Genomic DNA, 24449 nt, shown 5'->3' on the forward strand with positions numbered 1-24449 from the left:
TTTAATTCTTTTCAGGACATCTTCGCTAATCCTGTAAGACCAAGGATGTGTTTCTTCTGCCTGGAACATTCGGGCCACAGATTTCCACACAGTTTTATTATTCAGGGCTCAGCTCAAATGTCAGCTCCTCAGAAGCCTTTCCTGATTGCCCAATCCAACACTATCTTCTCAGTCATTCTTTATCACATCGCCAGGTTTTACTCTCTTCATCTCACTAATCACCATCTGAAATTATCTGATTCTTGTTTCTTGTGTACAACTTACTACTCCCATCTACACCAGAATGTAAACTCCACGAGAAAATGGATCCAGCCTGCTTTGTTCATTGCTGAATCCCCAGCACCTAAAAGAATTCCTAGTACCAAGAGGTGCTAAATAAATGTTCTCTGAGTAATTACATGAATAGGCTCCTAAAGCCTATACTTAACCTACCAGAGTATTTATCATATTTTATTGTAATTACTTTTTTATTTGCCTATGTTTCCCATTTGATTTTAAGATCCTCAAAAACAGTAACCAGGCCTGCCTACTCACCACTGTAATCTCAGTGCCCAGCACAAAAGCCAGCACACGAAGTTTTAAAATAATATAGTGGGCCGGAAACAGCATTAGGAAAGAAGGGTAGGCGAAGGAAAGGGGAAGGGAAAGGACCTAGGCTATCAGAGTGCAAACAAATGCTTGAGAAGGTATTATTTCATGAACTTTTGTTTCAGTTCTATGGATATACACGTATACATGTGTATATACTCAGTCATGATATAAAAATGCATTTTCTACTGTGGAATAGAATCCAAAGTTTTGAAAACACTATACTAAATTCCAAAGCACAGTTTACAACTCAGTCGGCTACTTTGTCATTCACTGTAAGTTCTTAACTTTTATTTTTTAACCTTTATCTCCTTGAAGGATATAATACTCCCTCATTAGGAAAAATAGCTCATAAAGCAGATAAGAAAAACTCATCTACTATTCCCTTCTGTTATCTAACAATTTTCAGATGGATTCTTTCTACACCCCTAACAATTGTAAGCTCTCTGAAGATGGAGCTGCCTTCTCCCTCTATTATTTCCTTCACAGTGCTTAACAAGATACCAGCACATTCAATAAATACTTGTAGGCTGACCACCAGGTGCCCTCCTAAATAATTACATTAACAAACACTACAGGAGTTAGTCTTCCATTACACTGACATGGCAAAAATTAGAGGAAAAAAAAGGCAAAGCATATTTAAAAAAAAAAAGAGTACAATTTTTAATATTAAGAGGCCTCGCTGAATCAAAGCATAACAGATGCTGAAGTTACACTGGTAGGGCCCAGGGCAGTGAAACATCTGGATCAAATTACATTCTGTGAAAGAATAAGAAACAAAATAAGCCCTGCGTTTTAGAGATTATTGTAGGTACTGCTTTTTAAACTACACTATCCCTAAGTGGACCCAAAAGGTTAAAAGTTCAACAAAGAGGTATCTGAGGTGTTAACTACTCAAGTAATCTATGTCTACAAGTTTTAATTTCATCTTTTTTACAAGACTTATCATAAGAATGTCTTCAAATACCTCTTTCAAAAGGCCTAAAAAACTTTCGCTCACAGGAACAAACCAATAAGGTACCAACAGTTAACGAACTCAGCTATTAAACAAAAAGTTGGAGGTTCGAGTCCACCCAGCCGCACCTTGGGAAAAAGGCCTAGCAATCTACTTCCAAAATACCAGCCACTGAAAATGCTGCAGAGCAGTTCTACTTTGACACATACGGGGTTGCCATGAGTCCAGGTAGACTCAACATCAACTGACTATGTATTTTGGTCTTCAGTCTCATTAGCTAAAATGGAGGGACTGGAGAAATTCAGAGAACAGTGTTCTCATGTACTAAAAACAAAAAGAAGGGCCGCCACTGTCCACCTTTCCATCTCTTCAACGTAGTTAAACCAGTCTGGACAAACCAAATCGGCTACCTGCCTACACAGAGCACTCGTCATATCCTACATTTTGACGTTAATTATTCTCATTAATTCTTTGAACGCTTATTGATAGTAGGTCCTATGCTAAGTGTAGGTAGAAAAGTCCGTCTTTGAAATGTTCACAGCCTGATGGACAAAACAGGAACATTTCAGTCAACAACCTGTCTTTGCTGAGTGCCTACAATTTACTGAGTGCCTAAGAGGTTGGCGGTTCAAACCTACCCAGCAGCTCTGCAGGATAAAGACCTGGCAATCTTCTCCTGTAAAGACTACAGCCTGGAAAACTTATGGGCCAGTTCTACTCTGTCAGATGAGTTCACTATGAGTCAAAAATCAACTCATGGTGAAAATCAACCTAACAATTTTGAAATAATTACTTTAATACAGGCAAGTAGATTTAACTCAAAATTTGTTCATACCTGTCTCATATGGCTCTAAGTGTGTGTTGTTGTTTTACCAACCCGACTAAACCTATTCCAAAGGCAGGGATTTGTCTCCTCTTTGAAGCTCACATAGCCAAGCACTGGGCTGGGCACAAAGGAGACACTCAGCAAGTCTAATGGGAAATTAATGTTGAGCAGGAGTCCAAACCCCTGGCTCTTCCCCGTCCCAGCCTGTCGGAAGATATCTTGGCCATCCTTCAGTATCTCTTCTCGTCAGAAAAACAGACAGGTAGTCCCTGTCTCAAAGTCTCCTTTGGGACTATGCCTGGGGCATATGGCAACACAATCTCCCACAAAGGGCAAACTCCAGGGAACTGTATACTTGCTTTTTTCACTCTACACCTCTATCTCAACCTACGAAACAGCTCAGAAAACTGCCAGGAGCCCGTGTAAGGTACAGAATCCCTTCTTTCCTAGCTCCTCGACGTGCCTAGGACAGCTTACCAACCCCAAAGTTTTCAAATAAACCTTTCAAATAAAACTCTAGTGTCAGCTACGGGTTCGAACCCTGGCCTCATTATCAACTAACGGGGTGACTTTGGGCCAGTCACCGAACCTCTCTCCAAGCTTCAGTTTCTTCATTTGCGAAGCGGAGCTAGTAATCCCTACCTCAGAGCCTCGTGGTGAGGAATAAAATAAAGCCTGTAAAGTGCTGGGCGCACACAGCAACTACTGGATAAAGTGTAGGGGCTGTTCTTTTGAAATGCAGCAGGATGACAAAGCCGAAGGGCGCAGACTGAACGTCCAAGGGAGGATGGGGGGCAGGCTGATCGAAGACAGAAGGCCGCGCAGGCTGACAGGGCGGGAAGCGACGGCGGGAAGGGCGGGAAGCGGCGGCGGCGGCGGCGGTGGGTAACGGCGTCCCTTTTCTCCCCTCCCCACACACCGCGTCCTCTTTCTGCCTTCCCCACCCACCCTGCCGCCCCTTCCCCGGCCTCTCACCTCGCTTAATCACATGCATCGCAGCTACTGGCTGAGGTGCTGAGAGACTGGACTCGGGACTGCAGCTGAGGCGTTGACGAGATGGCGAAGGTGGCACAGTGCGAAGTGTCGTGCTCCAGGGACTGCTGGAAAGGGGCTCAGGATGGGCAGGAACTGGAGCTGGGGACAGACAGCACTCTCCTCACCAGAGCAGAGGCGCGGCAATCTGAATCCCCTTCCCGCTCCCGCTACCCGTGACGCAAAACCGGCGCGACGGAGCTCGAATGACGCTACTCGACACGTTCAATACCCGGGGCCGGATGGGCAGGACTAGCGGGTTGCCCGAATAGCCGCCATATTGAGTATGGGCAGAGTGCAGGAGACTGCGCCTGTCCCGCGGCCACATTGATTGTGAATATTCCCGGCAGGAACGCTGTTCTCCCGCCGCCATGCAGAGTGTGGGCAAAGCCGTAAGGCCCCACAGCAGCGCACGGCACGCAGGGCTCGTCAGGCCCTCCCGCCAAAACAAGACGGGGATCAAATATTTTTAAGATAACAACAAAAATCCCAGCATCCAAAATATATTTCCTCGTTTTGATGACTATTCCGTTATGATAACCCGAGACTGCAGTCCGACGTGGGCTCTAGCCTAGGATCTACAACCGGGGGCAGTTGGGAGCCCTACGGCTATTAGGTTGGCCAGAAGCTTGTAATTCAGTAGGGTTGGAAGAGAATCTTACTAGGTCAAAGACGTTTGGATTTTATCTTGAAGGAAATGAGAACCCTGGGAGAGTTTTAAACAGGGTAGGGCCAAGGCCCATTTGCTTTTAGAGCTCTCCAGTGGATAAAAATGGCAGGTGGCAAAGACAAGGTCAGCTATAAGGCAGTTGTTGCTTTGTGGAGGTAGAATGGCTACCCCTTGGAGAGTGTTTGAATCTGGGGACTAAAACAGAAGCCTAATATACAAGGCTTATGTACAAGTTTCTGATCTTGGCTACACAAACTGCTCTTTATGAAATCTCATCTGTGGCATTCCCTCACTAAAATCTTTCATTGGTTCCTCAGTGCCCTGTACATGTAGCCCAAGCTCCCTATGAGGTAATTCTACTAAAGGTGTAGGAGGCCATAGATGAAGCTGTAAGATAATTGCGGTCAAGATGGCCCAGAAATAGGGATATCAGATTTAGCAAATAAAAACATTGTCCCAGTATTGCATGGTACATAATTGTACTAAAAATTGTTTATCTGAATGTAAACTTTAACTGGGCATCCTGTATTTTATCTTGTAATCCTACCCAGAAAGCTTCTGAGTATATACATTCAAGTTTTATTTTCCCATTGACAGTGGAGGATTAGTCTTTTCTTCATCCCCTGCCTGCTATGCCCCAGAGAGCACGAAGAACACAAATGAGAGTCAAAGCCAGCACAGGTTAAAATCTCCTACATGCTTTATTGGACTTCAAAGAGTCTTATGAAATGGCACAGAAAAACCCACATGAGAGGGTCCAGAGGGTACAAGGCAGTTTGCAACCTAGCACCCTCCTAAGACCAGCCCCAGGTACCCCCATCCCAGGCCCCAAATAGGATCCCAGGGTAGGGGCATGACATGGAGTGGGGCAGAAGGAAAATACCTTTACAGCCATAGCAAAAACAGGTAAGGGAGGGGGTTGTCTAGAGGCTGGGAAGGGAGAGGGGAGTGGTCACACAGCCACCTTCACCAACACCATCTTCCTTAGCCAACCCTTCCCCAAACTGCTTGTCTCCTTTTGGAGCCTCTGGCCCAGGCTATGCAGAAACATGAAAATGGGATCTGACAAGGGGAGTATGTGGTGCAGGCACTTGGGAAATTCAGATTTCTTTTTTCACTTTTAAACTGTTTTGGTTCAAATGCAACAGCATCATTGCCCAAAAGCTACAGGGCCCCACTGGAGCCCTATGTCATGGCTGTGGCTCCCATGGCCAGGCAGCCAATTGTCCTGAGCCCCAGGAGTATTGGTGCTTGGGGAGCATTAGGGCAGCACCTCTTAGAGACAAACCCTCTTGCAGTGTGAGTAAGCAGGGGGAAGAGGGTGGCAGGTGTGGGTGAAAGAAAGGTGACTGCCTTGTAGCACACAGGTCTGGCATCTACTCATCCTCCAACTAAGAGAGGTCTCTCCCTATCCATTCTCTAGCCTGGCCTCTCTTCAAAAGTCTTTGGTGGCTTGTTCCCTGGAGTTGGCTTCACTTCCCCATGGATCTTTGGAGACCTGAGGGAGCTCCAGGCAGAGGTTCCTTCAGGTCCACCACACTCCCAAAGAACAAACCCCAAAGATTAGGCCCTAAGTCCTAGCCCCAGTCTGGGGCAAAAAGAACCACCGTGGTGGGGTGGGACTGATCTGAGACACAAGCGTCAGAAGTTACTCCACCTATCTTCCCCAAAGCTGCTAGGGGAAGTTGAGGAGTAGAGGAGGGGAGGGGCCTGGAAGCAGAAGACAGAGAGAAACAAGAAACCAAACCTCAAAACTGGGACAGCAGAGGCAAAAGCTGGACCCCAGAGGTGGAGCTGAGAGCTGAGGAGGTGGAGGGGAGAGCAACTAAGACATGCACTGAAGTGGAGAGGGAGTGACAGCAGCAGCCCATGGGTGGAAGGAAGTCAGGGCAGGCAGGCCATGGTGGTCAGTTAATAAATAATGTTGAAGGACCCAAGGACAAGGGGAGTGGGTATGTACAGTGCCCAGGCCCCTGGGCCAGCCCCTCCCATGCCCCACTCTAGGGCCTTGGTATCTTGGGGGTAGGGGATGGAGAGGCAGAAGATCCAGAAAAGGACAAGCTGTCCCACCACTACCACCCCAATCCTGCCTACTTCTTAAGAGGCTTCTTAAAGATTTTGAGGGGAAACTTCTTCCGGCCTGGGCTGGAGTCTGTCTCCTCGCCAATGGAGCCGTTATCCTCCTCAGCCACAGCCTTCTTGCCAGCTAGGTGGGGAATGCGTGTATTTCGGCTGGCTTGCAGGGCTCGGGTGTCCCCAACTGAAGACAGCATGTCTGGGTCTAGGGGACTAGGGCTGTGAGAACGGGAAGAATCCAAACGTGGTGAGCCACTAGGTGGGGCTGAGGGGCTTAGCTCCATCAGGCTGTGGGCCTTATCCAGCCCATGGTTCGGCACCAGTAGTGCCTTGGCCAGGGCAGGGCTGTCAGGCAGTTTCTCCAACAGAGACCCTGGGTGGACCCCCTCAATCGGCCGGTGGCTGCCATTGGAAGTCATGGTACTGATAGCCTCATCTGCAGCACGGACCATCTGAGGAGGCTTGGGGGCCACTCGCTGGCGGTCACTCATATGGAGGGAGGACTCCGAATCGGAATGGGTCAAATCCCTGCAAGACACCGGGAAGAGAGAAAGAAAAGGACACACACAGGATAGGAGACAGGGAAAGAGTTGAGGAAGAGAAAAGGACAATATGAGAAGACAAGGACAGGGCAGGATAATGAGGATGGAAAGAGGGACAGAAGAAAGAAAATAGAATGAACAGGTAGGTGGGAAGGAGAGAGGAAAGAGGAACAGAAGGAAGGAAGTTGAGCAGGCCAGAGGTACAAGATAAGAGGAGACAGGAAGAGAGAATGGGGATAGATTGAATAAGAGACCGTAGAATTGGGGAGGGAGAAGAGCAAAAGGAAAAGCAGATAGATATAAGAAGGACCAAGGGGTGAAAGGAAAAAAAAAAAAAAGGGAAAGTGAGGGGAGAGAAGAGACAGACAATAAGAAACAAAAACAAATGTCATTATATGATCATCTGCCTGGCAAAGGGCTCTCCTGCTGAATGCCCAAGCCCTAAGTTGGTGCAATTATAAGCTTAAATCCTATAGGTGTCCTTCTCAATAAAATATCCTCCTTCCCATAGCTGGCTCAATTTCTTAGGACTCAAACCTAAGCTAACACAGAACCATCTATTTCTGACCCACCTCTAAGCCACCATTTCCAATGGCTTCCTCCCCCACCTATTTCTGTCACCCGGGGATACATCCAGCTCTGGGCCAGGCCCCAAGGAACAGGGCACATGCAGTCAGTGGGCCTGACCCAGGCTAGGAAGGAGAAAGAATAGCCTTGCAAACAATCCCTTGCCAACCCGGAAAGGCCAGGATGCTGACACTTCCAACCCTCTCATAGGACTCAAATGAGGTCACAGAGAAAAATGTTGTAAGAGTAGAAACAGTACTCTGTGGTGGCAGCAGGAAGGGTGGGGTGTCTTTCAGAGCTCTGCTGACAGAGAGACTATAGGAAGGTGTAGAAAGACAGGCATTGGCCTTTAAGAGGCAGTGGTTCAGACGAACTCTGGGAGTCTAGATTTCCATCTGGTTCGATTTCCATCTCTGCCTGAGGTTTGCTATGTGATCTTGGACAAGTTATCTAACTTTGCTGGTCCTCAATTTTGGCCAAATGAAGATAATATCAATTCAGTGCTTTTGCAAGACTTTTCAGAGTATCTAATATGTTGGCAACTGGGTTTTTTTTTTTTTTTTTAATATGTTGGCAAAGCACTTGTAAATGTAGAAAGTATTGAGGGAATGAAGATGATGAGGCCAGTCAAGCTGGAAGGGGGCTGCATGTGGGCGAGTCACAAGGGGCTTCTTTTTGCAAGGCTTGAGTTATGGGGACATGCCACTGCACACTGGACATGCACACGCAGAGGCTTAACTAGGAACTTGAGACCCTTTAAGTGGCTGGCTGTTCCTAAGAAGGCTATGAACTAGTTCTGGATGCCACCCCCTACTGCCTCTACAGACAAAAGGGTAGATATGGAGGTCCTGAAACCTGTCCATGAACCCTCCTTCTGCTTCCCAGAGGCCTGAGAACCCATGGCAGGGGCAGAGGATGGGGCTAAGGGAAATGTTTAAACATGTGAGTCAGGAGGCCAAAGGAAAGGAGTCATGAATGGGAGAGGAGAGTACCACAGGATCTGCAAAGAAGGATGCTGAAGGCTGGAAGCCAGGAGGGCACTGGGGCCCTGAAATGAGCAAAAGCATGGGGTTAGCTCATAGCTGTTGCAGATTTAAGTCTTAGTAGGAAACAACTAACTAAGCAGCCACCCTGTGGGCCAGTACCTTCCTCGAGACATGGGAGAGCAGAGAGAACGATTCCAGCTCCTACCTCTCTTCTACAAACACTGTTCCAGCCACATATTCCAGCATTTACCAATATTCAGTCTCCTACTTGATCTCATACATCTAATACCATCCTGGATTCTACATAAGTGTATCCTGTCTACCTGTGCCCCAAAATGATCCTCTCCATCTCCTGTCTTCTCCACACACACAAAGCACTGAGCAAGGTGTCAAGGAAATTCTGGGGAACAACTGCACAAGGAGAAAGGGCCCTCTAAGCTGAGGAGGTGAGGATCCTAGAAACCTAGCTTTGTAACATCAAGGAAGAGAGGTCAAGAGGCTGAGGCCCTCCCAGCCTAACTCCTCCTGGCCTGCAGCTACATTTGGTCTTCATTCCCATCCCCCTATACCTCCATGTCTCCCTTATCAACTAAAAAGCTGAGACGTCCAAGGCAAGAGAAGAACCTGGGAGGAAACCTGAGTAGGTATAGAAGGGAAAAGGCCAACTAGTGCAGGCTCACCTTCCTTCCCTGAATCTTTGAGACCATTCAGGCCAAGGGTGTCCCTCCCCAAAGGCTGGGCTGCCTTAGGTTCCCATCCCCAAGCTACTAACCTTACTAGAGAGCCTGTTTGCCTTTAGAGCCGATCCTCTGATGCATGGTGCAAAAGAAAATTAAGCAGTGAACAGGCCAGGTGGACGCAGGCACCTTCCCACCCCTCCTCCCCTCTGCCCTCAGCTTAGTTCTGGAGGCACGAGATTCCAGGCCCCAACCCCATTCAGCCCTCTCCGTCTGTACTGGGAGGAGCAGTCGCCCTGCCTAGGCTTTTGGATGAAAATGAGGATGAGAGTGAAGATGAATAGCTCTGCCGAGTGATGACCCTAGTAAAGGCAGTCCTTCTGTGGAAGAGAAAGGAACAAGCCCCCAGGGATAACTATCCAGAGGTTCAAGGGTCAGAGTGACAGAGGTTGGTACCAGAGTGAGGCAGGACCAAAAGGAAGCAACAGGGAAAGCAAGCTACAGCCCAGAGGCCAGGACTGATTATGATCACAACTTCAGAGAAGAGAGGTCCTTCCAGGGGAGAGGGACTTTCTGAGGGTCCCCTAAGCTTGTTCCAGGCAAGGTCAAGGCTACTATTCCTGACTGCAGCCTAGCATTTTGAGGTATTAGCAGGGAAAGTCCTTGCACTGGGAGAAAGTCTTTCACCAATTCTTTTGCAGGTCACTTATTCAGACTTTGTAGAAGGACAAAACTGTCCAACAGAGTGTCCTAGGATGGAAAAACAAGTTGTAGTTTGTGTTCTGCTCCTAATTAGCTATGAGACTTGGGGGGAAATTTTAACCTTTCAGAATGAGTATTTTAATTCCTACCCTACCTGTAAATTTTTCTTGTCCAAAGCCAAAATTTTCTTGTCCCCGCCAAACCTGTTTCCTCTCTTCTTTTCCCTAACTCCCTGAACGGTATTACATCCATTCAGTCACCCAAGCTACAAAGGTGAGTGTCATCCTAGATTTTTCTCTCTCCTTCATCCTCTGAAGCCAGCCACCAAATTAATCCTCTCTTCCACCCCAAAACCTTGTTACCTTCCCTACTGGTCTACTGCCAGTTAAACGGTTACCATTGAGTCAATCCAATCATGGCGACCCCATGTGTGTCAGAGTGGAACTGTGCTCCATAGGGGTTTCAATGGCCGATTTTTCGAAAGTAAAACTAGGCCTTTCTTCCGAGGCACCTCTGCATAGACTCAGAACCTCCAATCTTTTGGTTAGCAGCTAGGTGTGTAATGGCTTCTATATTCCTGCAGTCTCTTCCTCCAACCCCTTTTTTGTACATGCCACTGAAACGGTATTTCTAAAATGCAAATCTGACCAATTGCCTTTCTTTTAGAAACCTTTTTGCAGCTCTCCATCTCTTAAAGGGTAAAGGCCAAAGCCCTTAGCCTTTCAGGGCTCTTCATCATTCTAGCCTCATCTGCAACCCCTTCCCACCAAAGCATCCCAATGTTCTAGCCTCACATATATCATATTCTCTTGAATCTCCATGCCTCTGCACATGTTTCCTCTACCTAAAATACTCTTTCTTCTTTCCCTACACACAAGGTGTTGGCACAAATGTCATCTCTTTCATGAAGTGTTCCATCCCAGGTGCATACTGTTAGTCATTCCCTCCTCAACACCCCCACAGCACTTATCCAATTGTTCCATAATTATTTATGTACTTCTCCCAGACCAGACTGTGGTCAGTGATGGGACTGCACAGAGTAAAAAAAAAAAAATTTTTTTTTTTTTTTTGCACAGAGTAGATACCAACAAATGTTTGCTGAAGAAGTAAACGAACTGGGGGCTCCACTTATATAATTGACGTGAAAGTGTGTATTTTAGTCCAAAGTGCTATAGGGCTGAGAGGAAGGGGGGCTGTTATTCATTTTTAGAGGCAGCAAACTCCAGACTGACAAAGCAGGGGAGAAAGGTGTAGGGAGTTATGCTGCTCTTAGGAAGGAATCTCAGAACAAGGAAAGGACAGGACAAGGAGAAGATTCCCCATTACACACATACTCACAACTGACCAAGCAGCAGCCAGCAGACAGAAAACAAGGTAAAAACAGCAGAAAGGGAGGGAAGGGAAGAAAGGAAGAGAAGAGAGACAGCTGATACCCCAAGCTCTCTGAATGCCCAGGCATCACAGCGGTGCTATCAGAAGGGGGTGGGTCAGGGTAGGCCTCCATCTGGAGGAAATAGGAAGTGCTGTGGTGGTAATAGACAGGGTGGACATGGACGGTGTTGATGGTGGTGTTGGTGGTGGTGGAAGAGCAGCAGGAAGAAGAAGCAGAGGCAGATGGAGGGCTGGTCCCGTGGCCTTCAGAACTGAAAGACTGTCCAGATGAAAGGCTGCGCATTCGCCGCAGAGATACCCGGCTTGTCAAGAAGTGGCCAGCCTCACCCTCTACCAACCTCTGAGATCCTAGGCCATGTTGTGGTTCCGTCAGGCGCTGCCGGACACTGCTCTGCAGGCTGGGGGCTGCAAGGAGAGTGAAGAAAGTGTGAGGAAGGACAGGATTTGGGCTGGCAGGCAAACAGGGTTGCCCATGGAGAAATGCCTGCTGGAGACCACTCTGGGCCTTTGGTGCCTAATCTGGAGAATGGGGCACCTCCTCCCAGAAACCTCCCACCAAGGGTCCTGAAAGGAAGGGGAAATTGAAGATGAGGTGCTCAGGTCAGTTTTAGTGGCAATTCCAATGGAAGGAGACCTAAGATCAATGTTACTATAAAGGGAAGTGGCAAGGCAGTTAGTGGGAGAACACAGGCAAGGGAGGGTAGGATAGGGGCTTGGGGCAAGGTCCGGGAGAGCACTAAGAACCAGCCTTTTTAGAAAGCCAACCTCAGATAATAATTCACAACTTCGACAAGGATCTGTATACAAACACGTGCATCACATAATTTAATAACTGTATGAAAGTAAACATAAAGGTGGAACAATGAAAGAATAATATCCAGTTGCTGGAAGACTAGAGAGCTATTAAAAATGATGCTTATGAAAAGATTTTAAGAACATGGGAAATACCTATTAAAATGCAAAGTTGAAAAAAAAAACAGGATACAAAATCATATGTAATAGAAAAACCTTGAGCTTTGGAGTACAAGAGTCTAGAGCTTGAAACCAAGCCTTTCCACTTTCTAGTTGTGTGACCTTGAGCAACTTACTTCTACATTCTGAGTCTATTTCCAAATTTATAAAATCCCGCAGGGTTGTTTTGAAGGTTCTATACAATATGTTTAAAGTACGTGACACAGTTTTGCTGGCACTTAATAAATGGTAGTGGTTATTATCTTTTTTTCACTGAAAGAGAAGATGCTGAAATACAGCAAAATGGATGCCTTTCTTCTGCTCATATTTACTCTTATTTATTTTCCAAATTTCACCCAATAAGCATGTAAACAACAAACAACCAGCTCTTGGATCAATGCTGCAAGTCAGACTCTTAGAAGATGAAGGTCACCATGCCCAGTGAAGGGCACCAAGTAACTCAGGAATGTGATAGAGCTCATCCCCAAGGGGATCCCCTGGGCTCACTCCTAGCTGCAGCTTAAAAGAGAACTCAGACTTTTGTTCTTTCTTCTCTACCCTGATAGATAGGTCACCCTGCCTTCTCCCTACAGGTGGGAGAATGGGCCAGGTTACAAGGGTGCAGGAGCCTTGAAAGGGCCACCAGGGAAAGAGCACAATTCCGTGGTGATGGAGAGTTGAGGTGGCAGGGCTTTGATGGCTGGTGGCTTTCAAGGCATGAAAAGAAGGCTGAAGGGTAACAGAAAGCATGGAAAAGGTAGGGGATGAGGGAGAAAGAAGAAGAAAACAAGGAGGAAGGGGAAATACATGAAAAAAAGAAAAGAGGAGGGTGATCTCTCCTTCCCTCTCTCCATCCCAGCCCAGCTGAAGAAGGGCCATCAGGATATCTGCCTATCCGGGCTGAAGGGAGAAGCCTAAGCCTTCTGTCACCATGGGTGCTCTCTCTCTTGCCCTCAGCTGATCAGGCTGATTCTTCTTGCCCCCGAACCCTCCTTGCAGTTAGTAGGGACAGTGCTGAGGGATAGGGGAAGCAGGCAGAGGTGTAAGGCAGGCAGGAAAGGGGCCCGTGGGGTAGGAGTGTTGGTTTAGTCCCAAAAATGGGAAAAACAAAAGCCCCAAAGGGGCTCCTCAAACCCGGGTATTTCCAGAGGGACTGATCATCCGAGCCGGCGGATGCAGAGCAGAGAGAGCGGTCACTGAACCTACGCCCCATCAGCCAGGCAGCATCTAGGGTCCAACAGCCAGGCCAAAAGGAGAAGAGAATCTGATTTACAGAGGGCTTCAGCCTGTCCATCAATGGGGTAAGGGAAGGGCCAGGGGATAAGGAGCAGGTAGTTCAGAGCTAATAAAGGTCCCTCCCCCAACCTGGAGAACGTAGGAGCCTTTAGATCAGTAAGACAGAAGCACACACTGCCTGTCACTGATCCTAACCCTGTTAGGTCTTTTGGCTAAGAGTCTGATCAGGGAGGCAAAGATGCTTGGCCAGGGGCAAAGAATCATTGAGGAAACTTACAAATAAATCCTGTCTGGAGCAGGAATCTGGCTTTCTGAAAGTGAGCCCCTAGCCCAGCCCCAGCTTTCTGCCATCTCCCTGTACTGGTGGGATAAGGGCCTGCGACAACAGCTTTTCCATAAAAGCCTATTCTATTTACCTGTAATTATGCTTGTTAAGGAAGAGGGTCAGCAAAAAAGAAGAAGACCCTCAATGAGATGGATTGACACAGTGGCTGCAACAATGGGCTCAAACATAGCAGCGATTGTGAGGATGGCACAGGATCGGGCAGCGTTTTGTTCTGTTGTACATAGGGTTGCTATGAGTCCGAATCGACTTGATGGCACCTAACGACAACATTTACCTATAAGAGCCTTGGGTCTAAAGAAAATTCAACTGTGAGTCAGTAAGGGAAAATTCCCTTCATTCACTAAAGAACTCCCATGGGTGTTATCCCTTTTGGCACTGCTCTACTCAGCCCTCACCACACGCAGGGGAGAGGAGAGGCAAGACCCAGGACAGTGGAGGGGAGGTCCAAGAGTTCAGGTGGGAAGCCAGACATGCTTATGCAGGAGATTCCTCCTGGGCAAGAATGCCTCTCCGGCTTGGAGGACTTAGGTCTCTATCGCTTTAAGGGACTATATACTTCATGGGGCGTCACACAAAAAGGCAAAGAAAAAGACAGACACCATTCCACTCACCTACTTTAGCAATTAAAAATACCAAAAAAAAAAAAAAAACCCACTGCCATCAAGTTGATTCCAACTCATAGTGACCCTATAGGTCAGAGTAGAACTGTCCCATAGAGTTTCCAGTGAGTGCCTGGTAGATTGGAACTGGCGAGCTTTTGGTTAGCAGCCATAGCACTTAACCACTACACCACCAGGGTTTCCAGCAATTAGGAATAAGGAACATAAGATAAAAACAAACAAATGCCATAAATAGTCAAAATGAATGCCATATTTACATTATAAACCACTAAAGGAGACTGGAAACCCTGGTGGTGTAGTGGTTAAGTGCTACAGCTGCTAACCAAAAGGTTAGCAGTTCAAATCCATCAGGCATTCCTTGGAAACTCTATGGGGCAGTCCTACTCTGTCCTACAGGGCCGCTATGAGTCAGAATCGACTTGACAGCAACGGGTAATAGAGATTATCTTTATAAAGGTAGATAGGAGAAAAAGGAAGATAAAGAGATAAAGAAAAACAAAGAGTGAAGGGAGACACATATAACACAATAGACCCAGAGAGGCAGACAGAGCATACAGCAAGGAAAATCGGCAAAAAGACCGTTATAAAAAAATACCCTGATGCAACTGAGCTTTATTAACCAAGACCATGAGTTATACTATCGTACTTGGTATCTGCCTCATGTGCTATTTAGCTGCAGCAGAGACCAAGGACTTATCAACCTGTGCGTCAAAGGCTCCTTCCCTCACCCCCACGGAAGAGGTCACCTACACTGAATGGACAAGGGTGACACAATCTCCTCATCCATATCATCCACGTCGTCAGTCATGATGAAGTGGGCAGGGTTGGGGCGGGTGCTGCCCATCCAGCTGGGGTCTATGTTGAGGGCAGCCACCAGTGAGTGGATGCCAGGGTTATTGACAATCTGAAAGCCACAGAGGATCTCGATCTGTTGCCAGCGGTGCAGGCGCTCTCGCAGTGCTGCTGTCACCTCACTCAGTGCTTGCCTGAAGACAAATGAAAGAGAATTGCAGGCATGGGCTGAATGGAAGCCCCAAGAAAAATGAGGGCTCTTCTTGGAGGAACAAGTTAGGAAGATACAATGTGAATCAGAAAAACAACAGAATCATAAACTTAAGAGCTAGGTGAGAGCTGAACAAGGGCTACAGCAGGAGAACAGAGCTGTCCTTCCAACAGTGAACGAATAGAACTGGGATTAGAAACCCTGTAGATCCCCAAAGCTCTGAGGATGGTACAGGCATTGCCAGAGCTACTTACTTAGCTGTTAGGATTTTATGATCCACGTCATCCAGGGAAGAGCTGTGGGCAACGTGGAAGGTGCCAAAGAGAGTGTTTCTCTTCTTTTTTATCTTCTCAGCCTGCAAAGATGAGACCCCCAGCTTAAGGAGAGCAGGGATTAGAGGTTAGAAGAAATGAGAAAGGCCCTTCTATGACTGGGTTCCCCTCCTCCTAGCAGAGCTTAGGCTGTACAAGGAAAAGGAAGAGAAGAAGGAAGGAAAGGGAAAAAGGAAGGCAAAGGAATGGAAAAGGGTGGGAGGGGAAGCAATAGAGGAAATAAAAGAAGCAAAGCGGTCTCCTGACAGTACCCTGGCCCCAGGAGGCTCTCTGTCCCCGTGGAAGTCTGGGGCTGGTAGTCTACAGTTGGCAGAGCCCTCCCTCTACCTGTCTCCACTGGCCTCATCTTTCTCAGAAGGCAGGTGGAAGCACCCCCATACCCCCATTCCCTCCTCCAGAAGCTTGAGGACATTATCAGGAGCTCTTACACGTTTAGGAAAAGAAACAGAACCCAGCACCAGGTGATCTCTTTTTCCTGATAACATCTAAACACTTGAGGTGCCCAGTGGGAAGGACAAACAGAGGCAGAGAAAAGGGTGAAGGATAGGTAAAAGGGAGGAGGGCAATGAAGAGAGTAGGGAGGAAGAAAGAAAGTATCGGGAGGGTAGGTCTCACCCCCTCCTTGGCCACCAGCAGCTGCTTCTCGGCATTTTGCTTCTTGATGTTGTAGTACTGCACCTCTACCTCATGTGTCAGCTGCAGCCACTTCTGAAGGGCTTCTGGAGCATACCATGAGCTGTGCGACTCCAGTTCCTTCTCCGCTTTCCTCAAGGCCTCCCGAACCTGTGCAGCCAGAAGGATATGAGTCCATTTACTACCACTACCACCTTCTCCAACATTTCTGGATGATGCTTCAGAGTTCACAGTTCTTATGCCTATCCCATGTGAGCTTTACAACTCCCTCAGTGGCAGAAAGTGCAAGAATTAATCTCCGTATTTTATATATAAGGAAACAAGCTCAGAGAAGGAAAGTAAGCTAACTCCAGGTCACACAGTCAATAGTATCAACCAGAACTCAAATTGAGATCTTTTTGCTCCCTGACGAGTGCTCTTTTTCCCATCACATCAGTTGACTCTCCTGGTCATACAATCAAACTCAGCAATCTTCCCTGCTCTCTTGAGGTACAGGCCAGCTCAGAAAATCTTCCTTCTGACAGTTGGGGGTCTGTGCTTGCACCTCAAGACATCACAATGTGGCAGAAAAAACATTTGGTTGGGAGTCTGAAAAGCTGGTTATGGTCACTGGTCTGTCACTCAGCTGGCTGTATGACCCTATGCTTCCTATAGCAGATCTCAATTGAGTGTGGGGAAGGCCTTTCTCCCATGTAAAACCAAACCATAAGTAAAGGGGTTACCTCAATAGAGAGTGAGCTCTCCATCATGGTAGGTATATGAAGAGCTCGTGTCAGAGGAACCTTGAAAATGATTGCTACTCCAGAGGGGATTGGCCTGAGTGCTCTCCAAAGTCTCCTCTAGTGCTGAGACTTTGTCATGTAGTTCTCTCATCGAGCATAGCACATAGGCTTTGAAGAGAACTCTACAAGGTGGGGAGACAATAAGCATGTCCACATCTAACATGGGCATTGACCGCAGAGGCATGAAAAGACCAGTGTGTAAGCAGAAACCTCCTCGTTGACTTCTCTGCAGAGTGCACAATGAAGCAGAAACAAAGCACTCAGTATAAGAGATCTGACAGTATATAGAGACGTACAGACTGGATTCCTTGCTATCTCACCCAGATTACCAGCATAAGTGATCCCCAACTCCCCCATCTGGAAACTGACCTTCCGCTAGCCAGGATCCCAGAGAAAAGGGATTGAGAGCAGTCTCCTTATCCCCAACTTCAGCCAATGAAGCAAGTATCCCACAGCAAGCCTGAGGTCCTCTCTATAGCCTAAGACAGACCAGGAGTGCTTTAGCTAAGAACAGAACACCATTATTCCTTCGAGGGCCAATGAGAGGGCCGGCCTTCACTTGGTTTTCATTTCTTGAAAAAGAAACTGTAAAATGCTGCACCCCTTGCTTTCAAGATTTAAAATGAAGAACAGATACCTTGGAGACTAATACACTAAGTCTGAAAATTTATAATCAAGTTCTATATTAAAGGCAGTTAAAGGAATGGGATAAGCTAACAAGGGGAGAATGCACAGAGAAAAGGGAGTGGATACAGGGAAGCATGATGGTGGGAGAGGCACACAAATGGACTGGCCTAGCAGGTTCAAAAACTGTTGAATAAGAGAAAGAATTACAGAATAGGGAGACGGGAGGAAGAGAAACAAAGATAGACACCTCTTGCCACACACAAGTAATGAAAGCCTGAAAGAGACGAACACAACAGATAATGGCTGGAACAAGTTAAGTCAAAGTGAGATAGTCAAGTCTTTTAGTCTGAATTCCCTGGGTGGTACAAACAGCTAATGCACTAGGCTGCTAAGCAAAAGGTTGGGGATTTGAGTCCACCCAGAGACACCTTGGAGAAAGGCCTGGCAATCTACTTTTAAATAATTGGTCACCGAAAACCCTATGAAGCACAGTTCTACTGTGACACATGTGAAGTCTCCATAAGTCAGAATCAAGTCGATGGATTTTTATTCTTTTAGTCTATGGTAGTGGGTCTCAACCTTGTCACACACCGGAATCACCTGGGGAACTTTAAAAATACTGATGTCTGGTCCCAAAGCACAGATTCTGATTTCATTGATCTGGGGTGCTGTCATGGGCCTCAAAAAATGTTTAAAGCTCTCCAAATGATTCTAATACGCAGCCACTGATTTACATATTTTAAAGATTATCACCTGACTTCCACTTCCCAGTAGGATGCAGAAGGGCAACTGCAGAAGAACAATTCTGCTCTAATACAAGAACTAGAAAAAGCTGTATAAATTATGAAAACAGTATTTTCAAAGACATCAGAGAGCTGTAGAAGCAACAAGGGCTAGGTCTACAGGTCTCTAAGTATGATCCTGGGACTCCTGGGTGTCCCCAAGACCCCAAGAGCATCTGTGAGGTCAAAACTATTTTCATTATAAAAAACTGCTGAAAGAAATTAGAGAAGACTTAAATAAATGGAAAGATGTTTCATGTTCATAGATTGGAAGATTTAATATTGCTAAGATGTCAATATTACCCAAAGTGATCTACAGAGTCAATGTAATTCTTATCAAAATTCCAATAGTCTCCTTTACAAAAATGGAAAAACCAATCCTCAACTTTATATGGAATGGTAAGAGGCCCTGAACAGGCAAAGTAATGTTGAAAGAGAAGAACAAAGGAGGACTCGCAGTTCCTCATTTTAAAACATACTGTACAGCTACAATAATCAAAATAGCCTGGTACTATTATAACAATAAACACATAGACCAATGGAATAGAATTGAGAGTCCAGAAACAAACCCACACATGTTTGCTCAACTGATTTTTTAAAGGGTGCTAAGTCCGTTCTATAGGGTCGCTATAAGTCAGAATTGGCTCGACGGTAGTGGGTTTGGCTTAGGTTTAAGTCCATTTGAGGAAACCTTGGAACCTCTATGGGCAGTTCTACTCTGTCCTATAGGGTCACTATGAGTCGAAATCGACTGGACAGCAACGGGTATGGGAAGTCGATTTGATGGAGAAAGAAGAGTCTCTTCAATAAACCTTGTTGGGAAAGTTGGATTTCCATATGAAGAAAAACGAAACAAGATCCATGCCTCACATCAAAAAATTCAAAATGGATTAAAGACTTAAATGTGAAAAACTAAAACCAGAACACTCTTAGAAGAAAATGCAGGGGCAATGCTGTCAGGCCTAGCTTTTAGCAATGGATTATCTAATATAATAACAAAAGCACAAACAGTAAAAGATATAAATGGGACCTCATAAAAATTAAAAACTTTTGTTCATCAAAAGACTTTACCAAAAAAGTGAAAAGACTAGCTACCAACTGGGAGAATATCTTCAGAAATCATATATCCAATAAGAATCTAATAACCAAAATATGTGTAAAACTTCAATCCATCGGAGAGATGCAAAACAAAACCACAATGAGATATCATTTCACTTCCACTAGGATGGCTTTTAAAAAAAAAAAAACAGAAAAGAACAAATGTCAGTGAGGTTGTGTGGAAACTGGAACTCTCATCCACTACTGGTGGGAGTGCAAAATGGCACAGCCATCGTGAAGAGCGGTGTGTAGATATATATACATATCTCTCTTCTCCCACCTGTGGCTTGCTTTTTTACTCTCTTAAGATTATCTTTCAATGAACAGAAGTTCTTGATTTTAATGAAGTTCCATTTAATCAATCTTTTTTTGTATTTAATGGTTGGTGCTTTTTTGTGTCTTGTTTGAGCAATCTTCCCCATCCCCAAGATAGTCTCCTAAATTTTCTTCTAGAAGCTTTACTGTTTTATTGTTCACATTGACGGATCTGGTTTATTTCCAGTTAATTTTTCCATATGATATGAAGTAGGGGATCAAGGTTCTTTTTTTTTCTGCCAAGTTTTCAATTAGTTCAGCAACTTTTATTGAAAGGATTGTCCTTTCTTGATTGAATTGTAGTAGTTCTGAAAATCAGGTGATCATTCTGGGATCTCTGTTCCAGTTCTACAATCTATTTGTCTATCCTTACACACATTGTCTTACAGTAAGTCCTGATATCTGGTACTATCAAGTAACTTGGCTATTCTAGGGCCTTTGCATTTCTGTATTAGTCATTCTGCTGTCCTCCCTATGACCTCCCCCTTCAAAAAAAAAAAAAAAAGGCTGCTGAAATTTTGATTGTGTTTGCATTGAATCTAGAGAGCAATGTGGGGAAAATTGGTATTTTAACCAAATGACTCCTCCAATTCATGAGTATAGTTTATCTTGCCATATATTTAGGTCTTTTTCCTTTCTCTCAGTACTGTTCTGTGGTTTTCAGTACAGAGGGTTTGCACTTCTTTTTTTTTTTTTAATTTTAACTTGCTTTTATTTTTCTAACTTTTAATCTTGACTGATATAGGCATTTAGAGCTACAGATTTCCCTCTCGGCACTGCTTTAGCTGCAGTTAATAAGTTTTCATATTTCACATTTTCATTTTCATCTAGTTCAAAAGGTTTTCTAATTTTCCTTGTGATTTTTTTTTTTTTTTTTTGACCCTTGGTTATTTAGAAATGTTTTGCTTAATCTTCAAACATTTGGGGGCTTTTCTAGTTATCTTCCTCTTATTGATTTCTGGTTTTAATTATACTGTGGTCAGAGAACATAGGCTATAAACCTAGTCTCCTGCAAAGCCCCAGAACTCAGTAAAGGCCCCATAGGAAAAACTGATGTATGTTTGGGACCTTGTAATTTCCAATTTATCATACCACTCCCACGCTACCACCAAAAGCTAGACCCGTTTCTCTGTGTTCCAGCAGAGTTCTTCTGCTTGAACCAAGCCCAATTCTCAGCCATCACCCAGGATTGTCAAATACCTCCACAGAAGAAAATGTTTCACAATTGTCAGCTCACCTTAGAAGGGCTTTTTTGCTCACCTAGTCCAGTTGTTTTTGGTCTCAGGACCTCTTTACTCTTTACTCTTAAAAATTATTTAAGACCTCAAAGAACATTTGTTTATGGGGGCTGGCTATATGTTGATATAGGAGCCCTGGTGGCACAGTAATTAAGAGCCCGGCTGCTAACTAAAAGATTGGTGGTTCAAACCTACCAGCCACAGCCTTGGAAACCCTGTGAGGTAGTTCTACTCTGTCTTACAGGCTTGCTGTGAGTCCGAATCGACTCAATGGCGTGAGTTATATGTTGATATATTACCCTATTAGAGGTTATAGTTGAGAAAATTTTAAAATACTCATTAATTCATTTAAAATAACTATATTAAATCTATTACATGTTAACATAAAGAACACATTTTTATAAAAAATGACTATTTTCTAAAATAAAAACAATCAGAGTAACTTTTTATAATTTTGCAAATCTCTTTTAATGTCTGATATAATAGACAGCTGGATTATACACACAAAGACATATATATACATAAACCAAATCTGTGGTCACTGAGTCAATTCTGACTCATAGCGTCCCTACAGGACAGAGTAGAACTGCCCCATAGGGTTTCCAAGGAGTAGCTGATGGATTCGAACTGCCGACCTTTTGGTTAACAGCCAAGCTCCTAACCACGGCGCCATCAGGGCTCCATATGTGTGTGTATACATACACATACACACACACACACACAAGATATATCTAGGATATACAAAGAACTCTTTCAAATTGATATGAAAAAGGCAATTTAAAAAAGGGAAGAGATTTGAATAAATACTTCTCAAATCAAATGCTAATAAACTTATAAAAAGGTGTTTAATATTATTAGTCATTAGGGAAATGTAAATCACAATCACAATTAGATACCACTACACTCCTACCAGAATGTCTAAAGTTAAAATGACTAAAAATACAAAGGTTTTATGTCAGTTAGAACTCTCATACATTGCTGGTGGCAGTATAAATTGGTACAATCATTTTGGAAAATTGCCAGTTTCTAATAAAGCTAAATACATAAGTACCCTATTATATGCCCTCAATGAGATGGACTGACACAATTGCCTGAATAATGGGTTCAAACACACCAAAGGTCATGGAGATGTCACAGGACCAGGCAACACTTCAGTCTCATATATACGGTTGACAGGAGTCGATGCCAACTCAGTGGCAACTAACAACAATATTACACACCCAGCAGAAACGAGTATGCCCAGCAAGAGACACGTACAAGAAGGTTTGTGGCTGTGTTATTCATAGAAGCAAAATAATAATAATAAAAATAAACCAAAAACTGCAAACAACCCAGAACGTCGAGCAGGAGAATGGATAGATAAATTACAGTATACTCATACAATGGATTATTGCTCAGCAATGAAAATAAACCAACTAGCACTACATGCAACGTGGATGAATCTCACAGACATAATGATGAGAGAAAGAAACCAAACACAAAAGAGTATAAAGTGTATAATTCCATTTTTATGAAGTTCAAAATCAGGTGAAACTAAAGTCTATGGTTTAGAGATTCTGACAGAAGATACCTTTCTGGGTAACTTCAAAAGTAAGCCTTCAGGATTGCTTAAAAATTTCTGTACCTAGACCTGAGTGGTGGTCACATGCATACGTAAAGGTTTTCCAGCTGTATATTTATGATTTGTACATTTTATTTCATATAAATATCTCAATAAAAAAGAAACAAAATAACTGTTATCACTATCCTTTGAAAATCATGGTGACCATTGTTTTCGACTTTTTCAGCGCTCGTATCAGTAAGAGTCTAATGACTCTAGAAGATATTCCTTGAGCCATACTTCAAAGTCCTCACACGTGAAATTTTCCAGTGACACCCTTGGCCCCTGCCCTGCCCTTTTTCTACCCCTCAAGAGATGTAGGAGTTAGCAGACTCTCCTACCTGCTCCAACTCCTCCTCAGCATATTTTTGGCGGCTCCGCTCATTCTCAGTGCCCTCCCTCAGCTCCTTCAGCCGCTGGGCTTCCTGCTTGGCAAGGTTGATCTCATCACGCAGCTTCTTTTCCAGATGTACCTTCTCCACCTCCACCGTGCGGTGTTCCTCCTGGGCCTTGTGCAGCCTGGGGGGCGATGCAAGGAGCTGGGAGAGGCCAGGCAAGGGGGTGCCGGCCAACACACCATGAGTCATGGCATCAAAGAGGAAAATGGGGGCTCCAGCACTCAGCACCTGTTCTCCCTTCTCTGCTGACTATCTGGCTCTGAGCTAGCCCAGGACCAACAAAACCATCATCCTTACCCTAACTCTTACATTGGTGATAATTTTGCTGTCAGTAACCAAGGCTTTAAAACCAGGTCCCCAAGCATCCGAATTCCTCCTTTAAAGTGCTTCACATGATAAAAATCATAACAAATACAATTTATAAGGTATTTCACATTGGCCCTCCCTGAAGATAATGATATATTAGTATCATTATCAGCATTGGACAGATGTAGATACGAAGGCTTAAAAAGGGGAAGTGACTTTCGGGTAGATACGAGATCTAGAACTCCAATCTATATCAGTCCAAATTCCCCTAGTCCCTCTTATACTAGGTTATCTGGAAGTTTCTATAACTGTAAAATACCCTGCAAGCTGGACAAAGATCAAAGGAAAGCCTAATGGCTGAGATATGACTGGGGTGGTGGTAGGGGGAGGCTTTAAGAAGATGAGAAAGGAACTATTGGGCTGGACCTCTTGGATTCCTGAGTACCTGCTCCCAGAAGCACAGGAAAATGAAAGCTAAGGGGGCTGGGCAGGGCTTATGAAAGCCCTCTGCTACCCCTGGGTCCTGAGTTCCTTTCCTAAGTGTCTTCTGTGGCAGGAAAGATCTCAAAGGTATTAGCTATAATGAAAATCTACACTTGGACCCACCTGTACATTCCCTCTGTCCACTGACAAGACCTTTCATCCATCCAACCATGCCTCCTGCCTTCTTCCCTCCATATTTCTATGTTAATCCACTCAATCGTTCATTTATTCATTCACCAAGTACTGAATGCCAGGCCCTTTGCTAAGCACTAGATATATGGAGATGAATCAGAGAACTGTCCCTGCCACTGAGAAACTCATGATCTAGTCCAGCATAGACAAGTAAACAGATAACTACATACAGTGTGATAAGTTCTACAGAGATATACGAGGTGTTGGGTGAGCCCAAAAGATGGAGTGATCGGCTCTGTCGGAAAGGAGTCAGGGAGGTGAGGACTGGGCTAGACCAGGAAGAAAGAGTAAAAGTTTGCTAATGCCTCTGGAAGAAAGTACTTAGCTACCATCAGGTCTTTCCACCTTAACAGGAAACACCGAGTTAGGGTGATGAGGTAGAAGAGATATACATGGTTTAGGTTTACGGTGTAGAAAAGAAAGGACAGCTACAAAACAAGAAGGGCCCACCAAAGAGAGCACTGAGCACTGAGTTAACTGAGTTAACTAAGTAG

At 44.9% G+C, this 24449-nt stretch overlaps 2 protein-coding genes across 4 annotated transcripts in view; both read right to left on the minus strand.

Moving 5' to 3' along the window:
* Positions 1–3603, minus strand: part of RRM1 (ribonucleotide reductase catalytic subunit M1) — a 43214-nt gene extending 39611 nt beyond the window's left edge. Inside the window, exon 1 of the mRNA XM_003420072.4 lies at positions 3345–3603. Within this exon, the coding sequence (XP_003420120.1) occupies positions 3345–3363 (19 nt within the window). The 5' untranslated portion in view covers positions 3364–3603. The remainder of the gene's footprint in view (positions 1–3344) is intronic.
* A 1150-nt stretch (positions 3604–4753) lies between these two features.
* STIM1 (stromal interaction molecule 1) overlaps positions 4754–24449 on the minus strand; it is a 212186-nt gene continuing 192490 nt past the window's right edge. For 2 of the 3 annotated variants that reach the window (XM_064288595.1, XM_064288597.1), the window contains 6 exons: positions 22918–23095; positions 16117–16284; positions 15424–15524; positions 14917–15152; positions 11352–11418; positions 4754–6675 (listed from right to left, as the gene is read on the minus strand). In XM_064288595.1, the coding sequence (XP_064144665.1) occupies positions 6162–6675; positions 11352–11418; positions 14917–15152; positions 15424–15524; positions 16117–16284; positions 22918–23095 (1264 nt within the window). In that variant the 3' untranslated portion in view covers positions 4754–6161. Of the gene's footprint in view, positions 6676–11351; positions 11419–13098; positions 13192–14916; positions 15153–15423; positions 15525–16116; positions 16285–22917; positions 23096–24449 lie in introns of all 3 variants that reach the window. The other variant, XM_064288598.1, reaches the window with a different exon arrangement.

Source organism: Loxodonta africana, chromosome 7 (genome assembly GCF_030014295.1).
Source record: "Loxodonta africana isolate mLoxAfr1 chromosome 7, mLoxAfr1.hap2, whole genome shotgun sequence".
NCBI lineage: Eukaryota > Metazoa > Chordata > Mammalia > Proboscidea > Elephantidae > Loxodonta > Loxodonta africana.